At 38.8% G+C, this 22058-nt stretch overlaps 2 protein-coding genes across 2 annotated transcripts; one reads left to right on the forward strand and one right to left on the reverse strand.

Moving 5' to 3' along the window:
• The first annotated feature begins 8092 nt into the window (after positions 1–8092).
• On the forward strand, positions 8093–13426 carry cabp5b (calcium binding protein 5b). The gene is made up of 6 exons (XM_022207510.2): positions 8093–8302; positions 9259–9289; positions 9821–9964; positions 10497–10606; positions 10789–10936; positions 11115–13426. Exons 1-6 carry the CDS (start codon positions 8252–8254, stop codon positions 11141–11143), a joined length of 513 nt encoding a protein of 170 aa, XP_022063202.1. The 5' UTR covers positions 8093–8251; the 3' UTR covers positions 11144–13426.
• A 745-nt stretch (positions 13427–14171) lies between these two features.
• asphd1 (aspartate beta-hydroxylase domain containing 1) lies at positions 14172–20285 on the reverse strand. The gene is made up of 5 exons (XM_022207508.2): positions 19973–20285; positions 19568–19774; positions 17915–18119; positions 15577–15690; positions 14172–14991 (listed from the first exon to the last, which is right to left on the reverse strand). The coding sequence occupies exons 1-5, from the start codon at positions 20150–20152 to the stop codon at positions 14882–14884; spliced, it is 816 nt and encodes a 271-aa protein (XP_022063200.2). The 5' UTR covers positions 20153–20285; the 3' UTR covers positions 14172–14881.
• Between the last annotated feature and the right edge of the window lie 1773 nt (positions 20286–22058).

Below are 22058 nucleotides of genomic sequence, written 5' to 3' on the forward strand. Positions count from 1 at the left end.
GATCTTTCTGCATGGAGTTTGAATGTTCTCCCTGAGCATGCGTGGGTTTTCTCCGGGCACTCCGGCTTCCTCCCACAGTCCAAAAATATGCTGAGGTTAATTGAGTACTCTAAATTGCCCGTAGGTGTGAATGCAAGTGTGATTGTTCGTCTGTATATGTAGCCCTGCGACAGACTGGCGACCTGTCCAGGGTGTCCCCTGCCTTCACCCGAGTCAGCTGGGATAGGCTCCAGCACCCCCCGTGACCCTAGTGAGGATAAAGCGGTGTATGGAGGATGGATGGATGTTCTTATTATCTCTGGTAATTCACATTCATCCCTTTACTTGCATCATAAGCCTCCTGCATTCTAGTGAACATAGGTTGTCTGAATCAGTGAATTCAGCACCAACTTAGATGAAATCCAGGTTTTAAACAGGAGAAATTGAGAAACAGTAAAAATAACAAAAGCATAAACAATAAATGTGTGAACAGAGTAACATTTTTCCATCAGATCATCAGATGTGATATATGTGTCTGCAGCTGCATTTTGCTGCTAGATGCCTGCAGAAACCTGTTTTTGCAACATTAAATATATGCTTTTAAGCAGTGTATTACACCCTGAAGCAACTTACAGAATTCTGTCAGCAGAACAGTCTGACCATCATATTGAGACTATTGCTTAAACACACACACACACACTGGTTGAACATCTGGATTTACACTGGGATTTATACCAAGAAGGGAATGTGTCTCACTCATCATATCATTCAAATGCATTTCTCGGATTAAAAAAATAAGCAAAAGTTACATGGAATTTCAAACTCGTTTGTGCCACTTTTGAACATTTGAGCTTTATTCCTTCTGGTGTCAACTGCTAAATTAGTTAAATTCATTTTTAAAGTCCTGAAAACTCATTTCCAGACAATTTAGTTCCAGTCTATTTAGTTGCTTTAGTTGTTAGATCTTTTTACAGTGCCTGCTCTGTTGCTCCTATTTCAAGCTCATCACATGTCTGAAAAATAATTTGCATGAAGAAAAACACAACAAAAACAGTTTATCTGATTATTTTTCTTTTTATGTACAATAACTCAGTATACACTGCCTGTCCAAAAAATGTTGCCACCTGGATTTAACCCATTTAATACCAAATTTTTCCCAGACATGAAAATATCCAAATCAGATGTCATTGGTAGCCCTTTGAACTAATTAAGAATTTTAAAAAAAAAAGTTGAAGAATAGATGAAAAAGTGTGTTTTACGACCGGTCACAATTTTTTTTTTTTTTTTTTTTTGTCTGCAAGTCCGCTCAAAAATGACACCAACCACCCATGGTGTCATTGCTTAAGCTTCATGTGCAATTTTTTTCTTGTTTGTGACTGTGACCATCACCTGTCCTCATGGCAAATTAACCTATCATGTTTATTTCAAGCTGTTTCCTGCATTATGCCATTGAGGGCTGTGCACACCCAAGTGAAACATAAAACAAACACAGGACAGACAGAAAGGTGAGGCATAGACGGTGTTCTAAGAGAAAAGGTGCATTTTATTTGTTTGTGCTCTTTAATTCACACCCTAAAACCAGTTACAAATCTGAAACCCTTCACAAACACCTAATACGACAAAATCCCAACTGGATCAATCATGAAGATGTCAGGAGACCACAAGAAGGATAGATAAAGCAGAGTGAGATCCACAGACACTAACCCAGCAACCTCCACTGACTCGGCGACCGGAGGAACAAACTCTATTGAGTTTTGGTAGGTGCCGGTGTGGTGAGTCTGGCATGCAGGAAAACCTCCACCAAAAGGAGGGAGCTGTCTCCTCCAGCCCAAGGAGGTCCACACAGCCAACCCGCAGGAGCCACCAAGCGGAGACCCAGCCCAGGAGCCCGGAGCGACCCCAAGGGACCGGGCAAGGGCAAACAAGCCCAGCCCACCCCTGGCCGCCCAGAGAGACGCGACCCTGAGGGGGGGAGGGAGGGAGGGAGAGGAAGGAACACCAGGGGAGGCGCAACAACCCGGGCCCTCGGGCCTGGCAGGGAGAAGCCCCGGAGATCATGCCAGTAAACCTATTGTGATTTACCCTGTTACTGAGTTCACCAGTTCCCCGACTGGTGAACACTAGCCCTGCACCGTGAATGTGACCCACCCAAGTGTATATACAAGTATGTGTGGTGCCTTAAGATTGGGGTCGGTGAGGCAGAGCAGAGGGTAACGAACCCCCCCCCCCCTCAGTCTCCCCGCAAGCCCAAAATGTGAATGTGTATGTGGTGCTTTAAAATTGGGGGAAGAATTGTCTGAGTGGGGGCATAGACGGGGGGCCACAGTACAACACTGCGCTGGGGCCTATCCCGTCTAATGATGTCCCACCCCATAACCACCCACTCCCCAGGTAGTGTGGTGCATTAAAATTGGAGGTGAATTGCGGAGTAGGAATAGTACCTTTCCACCCCCCCCAAGGGATGTGTTGTGTGCCCTATGTGTATATTTACAAGGTGTATTGTGCGAAGCTAGTGAAGTGATTTAAGAGGAGCGATCAACCGAGCTCCACCCAGCCAGGCGGAGGGAGGTGCATTGTTTGCGTGGTAGGTCCGTTGTTGTTAAGTCGTCGAGTAAACACAGACTTGGAGATAAAGGAATCCTGCAGTTTAAGATTGCGGAAAGCTTTTCTGAGACGTTGGTCCAGAAATTTTTTACGGGGGTGCACAGCCATAGAGCATGAAAATAAGTATCAGCAGTGTTCTGGGAGCACTGGAGACAGATGTCGGAGTCGGAGAATCCCATTTTGTTCATCATATATTGAGTAATATGTGTTCTATGGAGGATTTTGTATTGGATGAGTTGTAAGTTTGTGTGTTTTGTCATTTTAAATGCATTATCACAAATTTGAGTCCAGAAGTCTGGTTCCGGAGATATAGATAGGTCTGACTCCCATTTAGAGATAGGTAAATGTATTGTATCAGTGCTTAAGAGTGACTTATATATTTTAGAGAGGGTTTTAGTTGTTGTCGTAGAAAGCTTTATGATTGTTTCAGCTATCATAAAGCGACAACAAAGCCACAAAGCGACAACCGGTCACAATTGTGACCGGTGGGACAATGTGTGGTACTCTCAAGCAGAGGTGCCAAAACATAAAGATCACAGTGTGTCAACATTGTTTCTTTATTTGAATATAACATTATAACATTTTAATGCAAAATTTACTAGAAAACACACATTACAATCTAATTCATTCACATTGAACATAAAATATTTAGGTGCCCCCTTTAGAGTACATATTCAAGTAGTAGCATATTCTATGTCAAGGTAAATTAGAGGAATGAATAAAGAGCTAGGCTCTTGAACAAAGTGCTTGATTTGTTTGTGCATAACTGTTTTGAACTACTATCAGCCAGACATACTGTCATTACAGTAACATAGAACATAAAGGTAACGTTTATGAGATGCCTGCATTTATATGAATAACAAACAATGAATGATCTGTCAGTCCCACAGTCATACAGTATGACTCAATGGACCTAGTTTGGTGTATTGCTCCTTCTCACCCTTCGATGACTTCAACATTCTTCACTTGTTGGTCTTTTCACCCCTTTTCTACTTCCCATGGCATTTCTTGAAACACTCAATGTGCAGTGATGCACTGCATTTCTCACAGGCATAGGTGGTGCGTTTATCACAAAAACGGCATCTCAGGAACCGATTCCCTGTGTTGATTGGCCAGTGAGCATCTTTGTCATATCTTGCCAGATCCTGAACAGAAGCAGCCAGTAGAGATCTCCTTCCATGGCTCAGTGGCTTTGTGCCAAACCTTTGCATAAGAGACTGTGCCACCACCCGTGAGAAGGTGAGAAGGTCAATGGTCCCTCCCATAACAAATTTGTAAAAGTAATAGCTATTTACAAGTGCACTGTTGAGAGACCATGAAAAGATGGGCCACCACCACTTTTTGGACCTGATCGTGATGCTGTATCTTGAGACCTGTTGGTCATGAAGGTCTACACCTCCCATGTGCTCATTATATTGCTTGATGCATTGTGGTTGTCGGACTTGGTCAAAGGAACGCCGCTCTTTGTTCCATAGCTTGACAACTGTCTCAGTATAGTTCTTCTCCATGTTTGTTGATATAGTGACAATGTTGTTGTCCTTCCAGTGGACCAGCAGCTTCTCTCCTTGCATTAGAACTTCAGAGGTTCCTCGGGGTAACTTCATGAATTCGCTCTTTGGTCTGAAGGGAACATCAAAGAGACGGTTTTCCCTCATTGTTCCACAGCTCCCATATCCCCTCATCTCATCTCGGAGTGCAAGGGAAGTAAAGAGGTTGTCGTGGTAGAATTTACAACCTTGAGGCACCTCACCTTGTTCTGCAAGACCAAGAACTACGCTCGGCCCCTGGCCTAACCCAGTCTCTGGGAGGAGCGTGTGGCGTCCTCCATATGGCTCCATATGATGCATGTAGCCACTGGATGAGGCAAGGCTCCAGATCTTATAACCAAAAGGGATTGGTTTGCCTTTTATAAATTGCTTGCATCCATGGCGGCCATAATATCGTATCATGCTTTTATCCACTGACAGCCATTCTGGATATGGCATGACTTTGTACGACTTGTTGAGCTCGGTGAAGATTGGCCTTACCTTGAAAAATGGGTCCTCAGTGATTTTAGTGTTGTCAACAAAATGTAGTGAGGCCATTATTTCATTAAATCGATTTCTCCGCATTGCATTTGAAATGCTTTCATTATGTCCATCCCTGTCAAGCGACCAGTGCATATGTCTTCTTGGAACAGTGCTGTAGCCAGATGCCAGAAGGATCCCATAGAATGTAAGAAGCTCATCTATACTCATATCCAGTTGCTTGGCCTTGGTCTGGGTGGAGTAGAGATTGGACATTTCAACTGTGATCTCTCTTAGAGTGGGCGGATACATTAGTAGGAAAACAGCCATTGAATCAGGACAGCTTTGTTTGACAAATTCAGCAGCATTTGGGCTGTACACTATGTATTCAGGAATGCTAGTAGTGGCTGGCCTCTTTGAGCGTTTGAACACTCTGTCTTTATTTTTGACCACCTCTGGAAGTGTCCGTGGCCCTTCTAATTGGCCCGCCCAGTGGCTAGAGGACCTTGGGGCTTCTTTGGACTTGTCCCACTGGCGGCTAGAGGACCTTGAGGTTTCTTTGGACTTGTCCCTCTGGTGGCTAGAGGACCTTGAGGTTTCTTTGGACTTGTCCCTCTGGTGACTAGAGGACCTTGAGGTTTCTTTGGACTTGTCCCTCTGGTGACTAGAGGACCTTGGAAGTTCCTCAGACTGGTCTCTCTGGTTGCTAGAGCACCTTGGCTCTTCAATGGTTGAGGGTGGTGGAGAAATAGTGGTGGGTAGGCCATCAGAACTGATAATGTTCCTGTCTCGATCTTTATGTTTGATCACCTGTAGCTTTGCCCTTGGCTCTTGCAGCTGCCTGGTATGGTTTGTAGAGGCCCTGGACTCTTCATTATAAACCGTGCCAGGTGGTAAGGGAGGGCTAGTGGATTGGGGAGGGGGAAGGTCACAATCAGTGTTGTTCTTCTCATCATCTGTGCCCATAAGTTCGGCATATGCATTCAACATCCGAGATGGCAAATGGCATATCTCCCCCTCATAGTCCATATCTGACTCATCACTATCACAATCACTGAGGATGGCATCTTTCTCATTTTGAGGGATAACTGCAATGTTGCATGCCTTGTCTGGGCCATCACCTAGATCCAACATATCAAGAACCTCACTCAAAGTGAATCTAAAAGAGAGAAAAATGGAGAAAGTTAGGCACAGCAAGATTTTTGTATGTATAGAAGTATGTGTGCACCTAGATACAATGTATTATCCCACCGGTCACTATTGTGACCGCTAACATATTTACTCATCCTGCAAACACACCAAATAAATTTGAGTAACTGCAAATGCATATATCATTACTAGACACCGTAAAGATCATGTGTACCAAAAATCTTTGTCCTATGTTTATTTTAACATACTTTACTAACTTTGGGTGGTTTGAGGCAGCCATCTTCTTCTCAAGGGGCAACCAGGAAGTAAACAGCTCTGGTCATGCGACAATTCACTCTAAACATGTGACACTGCACACATTTCATCCAAACACTGTATTCTTTCAATATTTATTGAAAATGCATTGAAAGATCCCTCAGTAACATTTTTAGAGCCCTGTGAACAAAAATATTTTTTGTGGTCACTATTGTGACCGGTGGGGTGAAATTTAACTGAGCAAATAGGTAAGAGCTTTCAATTGGATAATTACTGCAGGGATGAATATTCAGTTTTAGCTGGCAACAACTTATTTAATCCTCGCTGATGCAGTGAGGAGCTTCTCATTTCTTAAACAACTATGTCGGAAAATATGTCCTATGGTCATGGAAAGGATGTTAATCTGTTTCAGAAGGGTCAAATTATTGGCCTGCATCATCCAAAGAACAACCAAAGAGATTTTTAAAATACTACAATTAGGTTAAGAACCATCCAACGCATTATTAAAACCTTGGAGGATAGGGGTGAATCATCATCTCTGAGGAATAAATGTGGTCGCAAAATACTCTTGAATGATTGTGATCGGAGGTCACTTAAATGTCTGGTGAAATCAACAGTAGAACTCATGACTATGTTTAATAGTGAAAATAAGAGCATTTCCACACTCACAATACAAAGGGAACTCAAGGGATTGGTACTAAACAGCTGTGTAGCCCTAAGAAAACCACTGATCAGTGAGACGAATCAGAAAAAAAGGCTTCAGTTTGCTATAGGTAGCATAAAGATTTACTGTGTTTCGAAGTGATGGGCGCAACAAGGGAAGAAGAGAGGTGGATGAAGTGATGCAGTCATCATGTCTAATGCCTACAAGCCTGTGGGGGTTAGGATTATGATCTGGGGTTGGCCAGATTCAGCAACATTATGTTCCCAAAGAATGAGGTCAACAGACTACCTGAATATACTGAATGACTAGGTCGTTCCATCAATGGAGTTTTTCTTCCCTGATGGCACGGACATGTTCCAAGATGATGATGCCAGGATTCATGGAGCTCACATTGTGAATGAGTTGATCAGGGAGCATGAGACGTCATTTTCACACTTGGATTTCCCTCCACCGAGTCCAGAACTCAGCCCCATTGAGAATGTTTGGGATGTGCTGGAGAGGACTTTGCACACCAGTCCAACTCTCCCATCATCAATACAAGATCTTGGCAGAGAATTAATGCAACTCTGGACAGAAATAAATACTGTGACCCTGCAGAGGCTTATCGAAACAATGCCATGGTGAATGTGTGCATTACTCAAACTCCAACAAAATGAGACTTTTTTTTGGACAGGCTGTGTATAAGAACGTCACTTCTTGTTAGACACCATAGCTCTGAACAAAGTCTATTTAGCACCTCACTGTTTGAATATACAGTACATTGGGATGATATTCCCATGATAAATGCTATTTTCATTACAAGTTTTTACACTTGATTGCATTGAAAGAGAAAAGTGATTCTATGTCATGTGGTGAGTGCAGTTAATCTGCCTATATGGAATGTATATGAACAGGATGAGATTTGTTAAGTAAAAAGAGCTAAAAATAAATAATGTGATCTCATGGCATTACATTATGATCTAATGTTGATTTTTAGTGAGCAAATTAGTGTTCATTTCATCTGTGCAACGTAACAGACAGTTTGACTGCACATGTGACGATGGCGTGTAGATGCAGGAATATGGAGCCTTTAATTATGCCAGAGCCTTATTTCTATGGTTATATAATAGTCTGATGATGTATATTCCCCCATAGAGTGAACAGACCTTTTGAGAACAGCAGTCATTCATTAGTTTTTTCTGATAACTTGCATGCTGAGACGGATCATTGTGATAAATCCTTTGCATCCATTGAGGTTAATAACAGTACTCTTGTTTTGTATTTTATCATTTATTACAGAAATTAAAAACTGATGGTACCCGTTATGCACTAAAGCTTTTTGGAAACAGCAGTGATGTTTGGCTATGTGTGAGAAATTGTGTATATGCATAGCATTAAGCCCATCTTTCTTTCTTTCTTTTCCAGGCCAAAGCTGCAGAGATAATCCACACGAGACCTCATCCCTCGTCTCTGGCAAACGCACATCACTGCTGATCGCGGTTTACGCACACATGCTTGCACTCCAAAAACAAAGCAAATGATATAGTGGCAGATAACACAGTAAATTTATCTTTTTAAAAACAAAGGAATTCACAAATACAGCTCGATCGTCATCATGAGTGTTAAACAAGCCTGCATCTTTCTCAGAGGAGGAGCAAGGAGACAAGTAAGTCAACCTGCTTTTGTGATTTGGCAGTACAGTTTGATTACGATAGATTTATGAATTATTTACAATATTTTTCTTGATTAATCTGAAATGAATTAGGTATATTTGTGTTGTTTGTTTGTTTAATGGGAAAATTAGATAAATCAGGCAAATGGCAGAAGTTGGAAATGTTTATACCTGATCCATTATGGTATTCGGGAAGGTACTTTGTACTTAATTTCATATATATGATAGTGTATTTTATTGTGCTTTATACACAACTGAAACACATTTACATAGACTGCATTCTACATTAATCGCTTATTTTCCAGTAACTGAAACATACTGAAAATGCAAACTTGTAATTATAAGTTCTGAAAAAGTGTTTCAAGCAACTGTTGAAAAAATGACACAGACTCAGTTAAATAGTTGAGATGAAAAAAATAGTAATACACTTGAGTGCATTAGTAAAGATCAAAAACTAAAGTTCTGCCATGTGTTTTTCAAAGACATGAACACGTATTTTGAGTGTGTAATGTTATATAACTTGTTTAAAAAGTTGTAAAAGTAAAGAAAAGTGTTTCAACACTTTTCAAACGTATGCACTAATTTATTTTTTTGCTTCAAAATGATTTACTTACTGCAGTCATTTTTAAAAAAGTAAGTAAACTGGACAGTTGAAAGTTATGCAAACTAATACGTTGAACAATCCCATTGATACAGTTTCATGTTTCATGTTTGTCTTTTTTTCTGTAATACTTATTTATATATTTATATGTGATGCTTATGGAGTCTTTCACAAGAACACAGTGTTCTGGGTAAAATGATGATGGCTTTTAAGGTGACAGCTGTCGACAGACTACAGAAGAAAAATAGCTTGGTTGTATTTAAGGAAACGTTCGCTGAATCATTCAATTTTGTGATAAACTACTTAACCTGAAACCATATTTGTTTTCATGCCATCTTACCATTTGAAGTCAAGAACTCTGACACAGGATGAGATAGAAGGTAATTTTATTTTTTACACTTTCATGAGCATTTGTTAAAGGTCCCATGTGGTGAAAATCTGCAGTTTGTTCTGTGTTTTGTGGTTTTTCTAAACTTGGAAGTGTAAAATAAAAGCTATCAAGATATGAAGACATTTTGCTATTCCTCCAACCCCCTCATAAATAGTGAGAAAGAAGTCTACCCAGGAGCTCTGTAACATCGAAATAACCTATAGTCACCCAGCTCAAACTGTTGTTGGCAGTGTGTTCATGCTGAGCATGAAGAGCAGCAGCTCATTAGTTTACAGAGCAAAACATCACATTTAAGACAGCCCTAAAACCAGAAGTTGTACAGCCACAGTGAAATTAACCATATTTGCAGTATTTTAGTTGAAAAACTCCACTTTTGAGACTTGTGAGACTGTCATTAATTAAATGAAAAATACACAACATGGGACCTTTAAAGTCTTGAATAATAAATCCTTTTTTAAAAGTCATTTCATAGTTAAGTCACAGGCAGTTCTCGCTTTCCCTGAATCTGTTTGCTGTCTAGAGTTACGTGAGGCTTTTGTGGAGTTTGACAAGGATAAGGACGGTTTGATAAGCTGTAAAGATTTGGGGAATCTGATGAGGACCATGGGATACATGCCAACTGAGATGGAGCTGATAGAACTGGGCCAAAACATCAACATGAATTGTGAGTTACAGAATAAAGTGAAAGCGAAATACATGTTGAAATGTATTGAATTAAAGTGCATTTCCCTATTTCTTACCAGCACATTTTACTTCCTAGAATGTACTATGAGACAAATACAACGGAGATATTTCTTTAAAGAAAAACTTGCACAGTAGCAATGTAAGTAAAGTAAAATACCAAAACTTCTTGCTATATTTATATCTTCAATAAATATGACATTTATTTTTTGTAAAGTTTAAAATAATATCTCTGGAGGGACGTGTGTCTTGTCATCTACATCTTTCTATTTCAACAGAAGCTTCCTGTGTTTGACTAAATGTGCATAACAGTAACACAACTTGTGGTTTACTGTAAGTTATTTTATGTGACCTTGTACGCATGAAACCTGACATAACATCATGTGCTGCAAGTACTTAATGTCACAGTTCAGTTCTTCACTCAGAACAAGGAGGATAACTTCCTTGAGAGAGCTCTGTTTCCTTGTTACGGCCAGCTTTCGATTACGTCAGTTAGATCTTCTGTCTTATCACAGTAGGAGGACGGGTGGATTTTGAAGATTTTGTGGAACTAATGACCCCCAAGCTGCTGGATGAAACTGCGGGGATGATTGGCTTGAAGGAACTCAAAGATGCTTTCAGGGAGGTGAGATCAGCATCCTTTTTTGCCTTCTCTTTGTTGTCTTTGGCACCTCACAGTGGACATGAATAAACTTATTTTAAAAACTGAAACTTCAAATCTGGCAAAAAAACTGTGTTGCCATTAAAGTATGTCACCAAAAAGTCCTACATCTTTGTGATGTTCTGGCTTTTTCACTTTTAATGCAGTTTGATATAGATGGTGATGGCTCCATCACATCACAAGAGCTGAGACATGCCATGATAAAACTACTGGGGGAACACGCCAGCAAAACGGAAATCGAGGCAATTGTCAAGGAAGCTGACAACAATGGAGATGGAACAGTTGACTTTGAGGGTGAGACACAAAGCACAAAACATAACAGATTTAATCTTATAGTCTTTCATAGTCTTTTAGGATTTCTTTAGTGAAGCAAAGAAGTTCAATAATGTGTTGTCATGTCAAACAACTTTAATTTTATGTCATCTTAAAGCATCACAATGTTGGTTTCACTTGTGCTTTGCTTATTTCACAGAGTTTGTAAAAATGATGTCAAGGACATAAGAAGAACACGATGAATGGATGACTGTGAATGGAAAGGATGTTTTTTATTAAATTGTATGCTGATGACAGTTTACTTTTTATGAATCACTTCACTTTCTTGATGTCTAAGTGTCACTCAGCTTTATGTCAACAAAGATGGGTTCTTTTGTTTGTTTGCTTTGTTAAAACTGATGGATGTAAATTCCGTGGAGAGTCCCCTTTGAGTTTTTTTTTTTCAATATTTCAGCACAACAGCTTGAAATAATTTGTCATCCAGTTTGCCCTGAATCCCTCAGATGTGCCCCTGTGAGCAGTGAGTGTGAATGTCATTGTTAGTTAGTTTTTAAAGGAGCAACACATTAATATGGGTTCAATGCTGATAAAATAGCTGTCAGAGGTGAAATTAGATGTTGACAGAGAGAATTAATCTGTTCTGGATTATTCTCTCTCAAACTACGAGTGAATTTCTGCTTATCCATCTCTGAATTACTTGAAACTTTTTAAATCATAACGACTGATTTTTAATATTGTACCTGTGAAAGTTCAGACTGATATATCAAAAACAATGTTTTTATGCCCGTCGACCCTCTTTCAGGATATTTCTTTGCACATTGAAATTTGAAACTGTTTGCACAACAAGATCTCTTTCTATTAAAGAAAAAAACAGATTTTTTTCATTTCATTTCTCATCATGCTATTGATTCACATTTTTGTGATCAGGTATGCCATTTTAAAAGTATTCAACATGATTTTTGACGTTTTAATGTAACATTCAACTGCATGTGATTCAGAAAAAAATCACTGGCTGGCTTTTGCAATATCAATTATTTGTTAATGTGTACTCAAAATGAGACTTTAATGTGTGTGTTTTTTCTGCATGAAATTACCTATAAGCAGAAATTAATCATTTACTTGTTCAGTTTTGCAGACTCTCAATCAATGATGAGATGAGAAATAGTGAACATTCAGGCTTTAATTCCTAATAAAGTAGTATAGTTATATCGTTAATACAGCTATATTGTCATTTAAGCATCACCATGAATTTCAAAGTGCAAAAAGCAATATACTGCGAGTGGGTTAACAGGCAGTTTATATATTTATTTTATGCTAGAAAGATTTCAGGTGAATCAGAGACGGTCGAGCAGAAATTATTCTAAAACACTGATGATTTGAGATGGAATGACTTAATGTGGAAGTGCTGAACAAACTGACCAAATGTTGTCAAATTTACTTTACTTTCTTGTTTGTTTGTTAGATATGGTCACTGCCATATTAAAACATGCGCTGGTGTTCCATGTGTCAAGTAGTGTATGTTGTGAATATCTATTTTTTCCTACATAAATACTAATATAGGTGACCTTTTCATTATTATTGTAAATAAATTGTTGTTTTTGTCCCAGAAAGAAGATAATTTAATTTGTATAGATGATGGATTTGATCGTCATTTACTCATATAGATTTGCATGGACACCGTGGGTACTTTTCATTTTGCTACCATTTCTCCTCCATTCTCTCATTCACATCTCTTCCTTGCATCTTAACTCCTCCCAGTGAGATGGGAGCACAGCCACAAACTGAATTATTAAAAATAAATCCAAAAACTCACAGCACCTTATTTATGCATTTTAATTTCTTTTCTATGGAAAATTCTGTATGTCTGGAAAACACATTAAAAATGAACCATACAGTCATTATTTAATGTGAAAGAGTGATTGCTGAGTGCTAACCTCACTTAAACAGATTATATACATATACAAATACGTACGGAGTTGTCTGCATGATATTATTTAACTAAATACAGCTTAACCGGTCTAAACGGTAAAATACTTCATAAACTGAGTGAATTAATCTCAATTCAAGTGTGACTGATATTATTTCTAAATGGTAAACTGCCAGCAACAGTAAAAGCAGATTTATTTTCCAACCATGTTGTTCATTTGGGATCTTTTACTTGGAAAAAAGTAATAAAATCCCTTTCTAGTTGCTAATGCTGTTGGATAACAATAGAACAGCATGGAGGTTGCCAGGTTGTCACAACAGCTATTTTTGCAAAGAAATAAGCGGTTTGTATTTTAAAGGCTTCAGCCTAATATCAAGTGAAAAACAATGCTGTGTGTTATAGAATCAGTGAAACGAGACAATCGCTGTGATGGCAACAAAATTCTGTTTATTTAATGTATTTGTGACCAATGTTTCTGTTTGTCTGAATGCATTATTGTATGAGCTTTGGCACCATTAAAAATTAGCGTTCTCTTCTTAATGTGTTGTCCAAGGAAAATATAATTAAAATTAACATTTACGGTATGTTATTGAGCTACAGATGGTATTTTTGCTTCAAAATGTGTCTTAAATCTGATTATGTTCTGGACAACAAATTTAAGACATTTTTTTTCTTGAAAATTCTTTAATGCCGACTGTAATGCTCAGTTTAGTTGTTTTATTATGTGACAACTGCATATTTTTGCTTTTCCATTACATCTCACAGAGTCGATGTCTGTTTGCTCTATGAATCAAGCATCATGAGACAACATACATGCAACTACATTTAAACAATTTCAGGAATAATCTGTCTCTCTAGGGTGGATTAGTTCAGGCTCCATAATCCTCATCATGGGACCCTCCGATGAACAGATGGCAGATAAGACAGAATCACTGCACTAATTCTCATCTACCAAATAAAAATAAAAAATAAATTGCAGGAACTTAATAAATGTGAGCTTCATCATAGTGTTTTAAAGAGAAATAAAGTGGCTTCAAAACACTGACTTTGGCCATTTTGAACTTTCATTAAATAACATGTTTACAGTTTTAATATATTATTCATTAAATTAATATGTAAATATTGTCAGAAAATGTTTCCCATGCTAGTTTATTGTGTATGTTAAGAGCTCCACAATACATTAGCTGTACTGTGTCAAGAGTTACTCTTCTGAACATAGTTAATCCAAGATTCTTCTATTTATTTATGTCTGCTTCTATTTTTCTTTTTGTCTTTCAATTCTTTTTAGTCTGTATAGTAAAAGAAATAATCTAATCACAAAATCAAAAATTAGCTTCATTATTTATTTGGTATTTCGAGTCCAAAAACAAACAAAACAACAACATAACTGGCAAAAACTGTCCATATATAAACTGAGAACTGATCCAATAATTACAAATAAATTATGAACAAAGAAAAAAATATTTATAGATTTCAACATACAGGACAGAAAAGAGAGAACAAATGACCACTAGTAAGTCAATATAAGTTTAGAAAACAAAAATATATTAGAAATTACATTTATAGATTTTTCATGTTTTCACAGTTTTTTGGGTTGAGCCATCGGTAATCTACCTAAATCCAAAAATAAAATTGCCCGAGCACCTTTACCTGAAGCCATATGAGCACATGCATCGTCAGTCCAGTAATCATGACAGGCAAGTTCTCATGCATTCACAGGCATAGTATACATGTCAAGATGCAAATATGTACAATAGGTAACACCAGGGTCTGCTCTTTGTGCTTTCTTAGAGCCAGTTTGTAGTTTGCAGGCAAATTGTCGAGCATAATTACAGCATTTTTCCCTCGTGTCAATCCCTGGTGTGGACGGTAAATTCAACACCACTTGAAAAGCATGGCTGATGGCTTGTGGTAATTTCTTAGGGCAGATTCACACAGTGATTCACTGACTGGAAATGAAATGCAGGACCCAGGACAAGCAGGGATAAGGTAAGGCATCCTTTGCAATGTAGTGTACTAGGAGTGGAGGGGTCAAATATTCACTGGTCGGGGCTGAACATGAAGTCCAGCGCTTGCCTCTCGGCTGCAGCCACGTTTGGATGCCAGAGATCGACACTCAGAATGACTCTGGGGCCGGAATCTGTAGGGCCTTTAAAAAATAGACACAAATACACTAATATTTTTCACAAGACATTTTGATTCATCTGATGGTTAGAAAACTTGAAATATAGCACAAGAAATACCACAAAAATGTAATTCTCAAAGATTATGCATTAAATTCTATTTTTTCATCATTAAAAACTTAAGAGCAAACAACAAGTGAAAAGTAAGGATTTGTTATGAACCACCATTATTTTATGCACTCTATGTCCATTTGGAATGAATCTGTCGATATGGATCACTGTAGTGTATGTTATTAAATATCTATTTTTTTCCAACATAGTACTATGTAGGGGTATCGTTTGCATTATCTTTGTAAATAAACTGTTGTTTTTGACCCAGTAAAATATCATTTTACAAAATATCACTGACTGTTTGCGTGAAGAGATTGTCCATTAAATTTATTTTTGATCATAAGATGCAAATAAGAGCAAAAATAAGGTGCAATGTCACGATTTGTTTCCACAACTTCTGGTTGTAGAAATGAATATGGCTCTAAACTGACATTATATCCAGAAATATGACTTAGGATGATAAATTACAATAAAATGTTCCATATATGTGATTCACTAACCCTTGTGAGAGACGGTATGAAGGAAGGAGTCATCAACCAGGAGGCAGTGACCCTCTGACCAGCACTGAGGCTCTCCTCCCACCACCAGCTCACACAGCGGTGGAGTCTGTAGACCTACAAAAGTCAGAGCAAAATGTCTGTTTTTCCAACTTTGGTTGCAAAGTAGTATTATTTCCCCTCCCAATCCAAGCCTGCTTGTGCTTAAAACTGAGAGGATTAAAGTCAGACGGATCACAGTACAAAGTGGACCGGAGGGACATGCACTCCACTCCTGACCCAAAAAGCTTCACATTAAGCAGTGGTTTAGAGTTTTATCAGGCTATTTTTCTATTTCTTTTTGGTCTGCTAAAGTCTGACAACAGTTTAATGGGTGCTCTTAAACCAGTGTGAATCCTACAGCATTTCTATGCCCTCCGCCACTCAACTTCATTAAATTTGTATTGCTAATTCACATAATTTAGAGTATTTCTGTCAGTGATCCTACAGTCATTAGTTGTGTTGGAGCTCCTCACTGTCATTCCAGAACTGGAGGACATTTTATGTCCCACTCATCAAATTTTAAATAATCCATGTCCAAAATACTAAAACATGCAGTTGTGTACATTTAGTTGTCCTGAGACAAAATCAAAAACTAGGAGAAAAGAATGTTTTATAGTATTCCTAAAAATACCAAATAAGTCTGGAGTACCCCAGACCCCCTAAAATGAGCTGCGGACCAGCATGCAACATGCGGTGTGTTTCCAGCTGCGATCCGGTGTGTTTACCCGGAGCTCATTTGCATAAAGTACATTTGAATTCTACTTTATGCAAATTCGATGTGGCGTGCGGAGATCCCACACATCGTGAAACTGTCCTCAAACATCTAAACTACCTGTCGGTGAACTAAAACGAGGACAGATTCAGCTTCTGCACAGCTTATTTTTCAAAATAAAGAGAAAGTTTGTGGCCGAGCCACTTTGTTTATCCAACTCATCTGCCAGACCGTCAAGCTGAAAGCACAGTCACGTGACCACCCGCCATCTGTGCGATTTTCAGATGCGGTGCGCTGCCATGCGGGAAAATCACATCTAGTGGACATGCACCTTTATGTGACGATCGGTGTACATTTGTCTTTCCGTCTATTTGTGCACAACATTACTCAAAAAAATGGAATAAATTTTCAGGGAAGGTCAGAAATGACACAAGAACCAAGTGATTAGATTTTTGGCATTGGTGTGGCTCATAGTCTGGATCCACGGATTTGTTAAAGATTTCTGTATTGCTGCGTCACTATAACCATGACAACAATGGACTCACCTGCAGCTGAATCTCAACTTCATTCGAAGACCTGCCCCCACTTTACTCCCCATTGGCTAGTGATATTAGTTTGGTTGAGAGCAAAAGCTGTGTTCCTCTCATTCCACTGGCAGACGAACTTGACTGGCAATGTAGTCCTTTTTTTTTTTTAAACCAAACATTGGCCAGCCACAACCGGAAATCCGGCACGTTGTTTACACGTTTCAGGACTCGTTCTGATGACGTGATCATTTTGCATGGCCTGGTAAAGTGGCGAAATCCAGGCATTATTTTATCGGTTTTCTTGATAGGCCAAAAAAAATGAACGATATTGACCATATTACATTTTATCCAATATCAGGCCAAAAATATCGGTGGGCCCAATATTATCAGACATCCCTATTTATTACCTATCATTCCTTCAATTCTGGAATGATTCTTACATCTTCCTAAGGGCTTCAGTGGAAAGCAACTAGACTGCTCTTGTGTGGTACTGAACACGTTTCACTGACTGATGGGGTAAATGATGACAAATGGCTTGAGAAAGAGTTTAGAAGCTATCTATGTTAAACTGGAACATTTACAACCTCAGTTTTCAGGTACTTACAATGCAGTCTTGAAGAGATTCACCACCAGGAACATCTAAAGTCATTCCTGACCTTGTAGCTTCACAACCACTTCACTTTAGCCATGTGAGTTGGGAGTGAAGATATACTTTCTGAGGCTCCTTATCTGTTTGAACTAAGTTAGTTTTTTGGTTGCGAAGTGAAACATCAGAATTTAAAAAAAGAGAAGTCCAGCTGCTGTCTGCTGAAGTTCTGAGGATTAGCATGACCTGGGTGACTGAGAAGACATATGTTACACCTCAATATGTCTGAAAGGTATTTGCACAATAGCACATGTGAATTCATGGAAACATATATCATTACATGATTTCCAGGGACCAATCTCTGCAATTGAGTGCATTGCAGGGGATTTGACTTTACCGTATGAAAGATATTTCAGATTAGTATGAATTACATAAATCCAGATAAACCTCAGGAAGTGTAGTTCATTTACGTACCGAGATGACACCGGAGGCGAGTGTTGGTGGGTCCATACGAGCTCCCCAGCGTCGCTCCAGGTCCCAACAGCCAAAATCCTGCAGATCCCAATGAGTTGCTGCTTATAAACGTACGTAGAGAAAGAAGCGTCCGGTACGTGCAGGGACACGAGCACAGTTTCCTGCCACACAGACTCTGCACTGTACAAAGAAACACTGCCTGCCCCTGAAACACACAAATATGTGCATTTAACATCAGACTCAGATGGAATAGAAACATTAGAGTTAATCAGAATATTATTATCTACTTGTCCTTTCATTAATTAATAACATCAGAAATCTGAGGTGGTCTGTGCTTAACTTAAATGTTTTATGATTGCCATGTCAGCAGTTAAAATTACCCACATTTTTGATACTGCAGATAAAAAAAAACCTTCAGAGGAAAGTTTACAGAAACAGATTAATGGTTAGTTGCACTGCTAGTATGTATAGTATTAACGTAGGATCACAAATTGAAATGCATAAAATGAATTATCATTAGGTAAGGGAAAAGCAATACAATGTTTGATTTGCTCTCAAAATAAGCTAAATGAGCACAAGGATAGGTGTAGGTAGTCTTGTGAGGCATGTGTAAAAACAAGGTCCTTAAAATAGGAAGTTTGGTTATTTGCATTTCTCAAACAAATAGCAAATCTTGAAAAGGTAAGAAAGGTAAAAAAAATAAATAAAAGGAAGTAAGAAAACTTACATCCAACAACTAGCAGTGTTGCCTTCTGAACAAACCATTCCATCTCCCAGCACACTCATACATAGGGAACCTTTCCATTTTAAGTTCTCCAATCAGAATGCATCCATTAGTCAATAATATTTGAGCTTACTCAAGAAACCAATAAAGAGTTGCTCTAAAGATGCACCCCGTTTGACCTCCAGGACAAGATGGCCTCTGCATATAAGCACCTCTGACAGGTGATGGCTTTTTAAACCTAATGTGTGTTTCATTTTAAGAAGTTCAATTCTCTCTGGAGACCACAGGAGTTGTAAAACTAAACAGAAAACAAGATGTTGTGTGGTTCATGTCCATCTCTCTACACAAAAGGTCTGCATGTGGTCAGTAAGGAGCTTGTGTGACGTTTACAGCTGAAATGTAATCAAAAGCTTTCAAGGTGCTTCAGTTTCAGCTGATGAAATGTTACACCATCTCATCTCAGTGGGTCAAGTTTATTTGATGCAATATGTAAGAAATTCCCACAAGCTTGTTTTATTGATAATGGATTATTCATGCATTTTCTCTGAACATCAGTGTAAAAAAAACACCTAGATTTAAGAAAATGCTAACCGTTCCATAATGTTCTTCTTTTAAGTGTTTTTAACAGGTTAAAATGGTCAAAACGCTTTTATCTTATCTTATTTTGTAATATTCTACTTTTGTGTATGTGGCATCTTACATACAAGTTTATGCCATTAATTTTTCATTAATATTTTCTTCAAATCACATAAGTTTGATGTCACACATTTCTACTAACCATATTGTATGAACATTACTGTGCTATAATGCCTCTGAAGTCTAACTTAAATACATTTTGTGTTAAATGGAGCTACTAAGGATCTATCTAGTTTCAGATATAAGGTGCACTGCCCTGTTCCCATAGTGGGTCTAAAGACCTTTCCATGTACCTTTGGTCCTAAACTGGTCCAGCCTGATTTCGAGTCGATGCCACGCTGGTAAACAGCCTTGAATTCAGCCAAAATTGCAGGATAGTTTGCTTCCAAGACCTCAATGTCATGTCGATGTGCATCGCGTGGGAAGAAAGGAACACTTGGAACATCTGGCAGGAAGAAGAGATGAGGCTTCTGTATAGCAGAGAGATCATTCAGTCTGACCTGAGGGAAGAAAAATGAGAAATCAATGATTATGTCTTGATAATGTTTTTAAAATGGATCCAAATGAGGAGTAATTCTGACTACTTTGATACAATATTATGCAGCTGTACATGCTATGAAGATACGTCTTCAACTCGGATGAAACAACTCATATGTCCAAGATTCACTGTCAGTAACAAGTGCCAGGAACAGACTCACCTGCTCTCGGAGGCCCTTATGAATGCGTCCCATGCCCACCCAACTGTAGCGTTTGGCATATTCCTGCAGTGCTGTGTACAGCTTCTTGGCTTCTGCAGATGCCTGAGCAGGGAACAAGGCATGACTCAGCACAGGGGTGAGGTAGCTCTGTCCCTGCTCCTCATCCTCCACTGTTTCCATAGAAATAAAGGAGTAATCTGATCGCTCCTCGACAGCTTGGATCGTGCACTGCACTTTGTTCCAATGCAGCTCCCGCTACGGGACAACATGGAGCGTCTGGAACTCGACTTGAGCTTTCCAGAATGTGTATGGCCCGGGATCGGCAGATCGGAGCCCATCCGGTAGCAGTGCCACAGAAACAAGAGCAGTACAGTCCACAGGAGGCCACTCAGTGAACGGACGCCAAGCTCTACGTACGGAGGCAGCGGCAGTGTGTTCATTGACCAATGCATCCTTTGGATTTGGGAGACACTAAAAATACTGAAACAGAATAAGAGATTACAGTGATGCAAAAATGTGTGCAATATGGAAAAGCACTGTAAAAAAATTACACTATCATTCAAAAGTTTGGGGTCACTTAGAAATGCCCTTACTTTAAAAAAAAAAAAAAGCTTTTTTTTCAATGAAGCTGACATTGAATTAATCATAAATACAGTGTGGACATTGTCAATGTGGTAAATGACTATTCTAGCTGGAAATGGCTGATTTTTAATGCAATATCTACATTGGGATACGGAGGTTAATCATGTTGAAAGGCTAATTGATGATTAGAAAACCTTTGTGCAATTATGTTAGCACATGAATAAAAGTGTGAGTTTTCATGGAAAACAAAAATTGTCTGTGTGACCTCAAACTTTTGAACAGTAGTGTATGTTTTTACTGAACTAAAATAAATATTAAGGTGAATCTGCAATTTGTACAAGCCATACTTTTATGTAAGTTTAGAATTTGTGATAATTTTTCTGAATTTACATATAAAACAAGCGAGAGTTCTTGTCTTGAGTCCAAAGACATTTTTTTGACATCTCCAAGTCTCGAAAATCTTAGCAGAGGCAGGAGTGGTTTGTTTAACACACACATGGTCTAAAGGAAATGATGAACTGTCCTGGTTTCAAACAGACAACTCATTAATTTACTTTCTTCACTTTAATCCCCTTTCAGGTCACGGAGGGCCGAGGCATGTCCCAGCATGCACTAAGAAAGCAGTGAAACATTCAGGCCACTTGTACATCAGAGCCGCTGACACTTTGGTTTAGTTGTCTTTAAAACTGGTGTGTTGTTATGTAAGTGCTGATCTCGGACCCTTTGTTCCATGAGCAAACTAGCTGTGGATACAGCTGAAGATTCACTGCAGGCAGTAATGTGAAGTCATTTCAAGGCTTTATAGCTGCACTATTTAACTATAAGTTTATTCTTTTTAAAGCACCCACTAGTTTTTTTTCTTAGCCAGAGATAGGTCTAGAAAGTCTTCTCTGCTTCAATATTTTCTCTCTGAAATAAACTTTAAATTATGGTTCTTTTATACAGAGTCACTGTTGAGAGCTGTATTGTACAGTGCTGTTTATTCTGTTAGCTGAAAAGGAAAACTGATCATATAGTCTTAGCTGTAGTTGCTGCAGTTAAATAACATTTTTAACCCACAGTATAAACATTTTGGCAGAATTTTACTAAAATCAAATCAATTTTATTTATACAGCACATTTAAAAGCAAGAGTTGCCCAAAGTGTACATGTTTATAGTCAGAAAGAAACAAAATAGAAGCAAATCACTTTGTAGTTATTATTTAAATACTGAGACAGCATTAGTCCTTTGAATCCAAAACTCAGACTGGTTATAATGCGCATTTTGTTTACATCATTTTTGACAGCTAGTGTCTACAGATACGGACCCGTACCCATAGCATGTGGCCTACGGATACGGCACTTTCCATTTGCCAGACAGATACGGACCCGTATGCGACTCTCGCAAGTCAAGAAGCTGCTAACCACTGCAAACTGTTGAAAGGTAAGCAAAGGTTAGGGTTAGGGTTAGTGTTAGGGTCAGGTTTAGGGTCCGTACCTGTAGTACCGATGCTACAGGTCCGTAC

This window comes from Acanthochromis polyacanthus, chromosome 21 (assembly GCF_021347895.1).
Source record: "Acanthochromis polyacanthus isolate Apoly-LR-REF ecotype Palm Island chromosome 21, KAUST_Apoly_ChrSc, whole genome shotgun sequence".
Lineage (NCBI taxonomy): Eukaryota > Metazoa > Chordata > Actinopteri > Pomacentridae > Acanthochromis > Acanthochromis polyacanthus.

Bases quoted from the DNA above. Each gene is read 5' to 3' on its own strand.
- cabp5b (XM_022207510.2), top strand. From the start codon at position 8,252: ATGAGTGTTAAACAAGCCTGCATCTTTCTCAGAGGAGGAGCAAGGAGA. The intron at 9,965-10,496 runs GTGAGTTACAGA...GTCTTATCACAG, and splicing joins CCAAAACATCAACATGAATT to TAGGAGGACGGGTGGATTTT. The intron at 10,937-11,114 runs GTGAGACACAAA...CTTATTTCACAG, and splicing joins TGGAACAGTTGACTTTGAGG to AGTTTGTAAAAATGATGTCA.
- asphd1 (XM_022207508.2), bottom strand. From the start codon at position 20,152: ATGGAAACAGTGGAGGATGAGGAGCAGGGACAGAGCTACCTCACCCCT. The intron at 19,775-19,972 runs GTGAGTCTGTTC...TTCTTCCCTCAG, and splicing joins ATAAGGGCCTCCGAGAGCAG to GTCAGACTGAATGATCTCTC. The intron at 15,691-17,914 runs GTACGTAAATGA...TGACTTTTGTAG, and splicing joins TCGCCTCCGGTGTCATCTCG to GTCTACAGACTCCACCGCTG.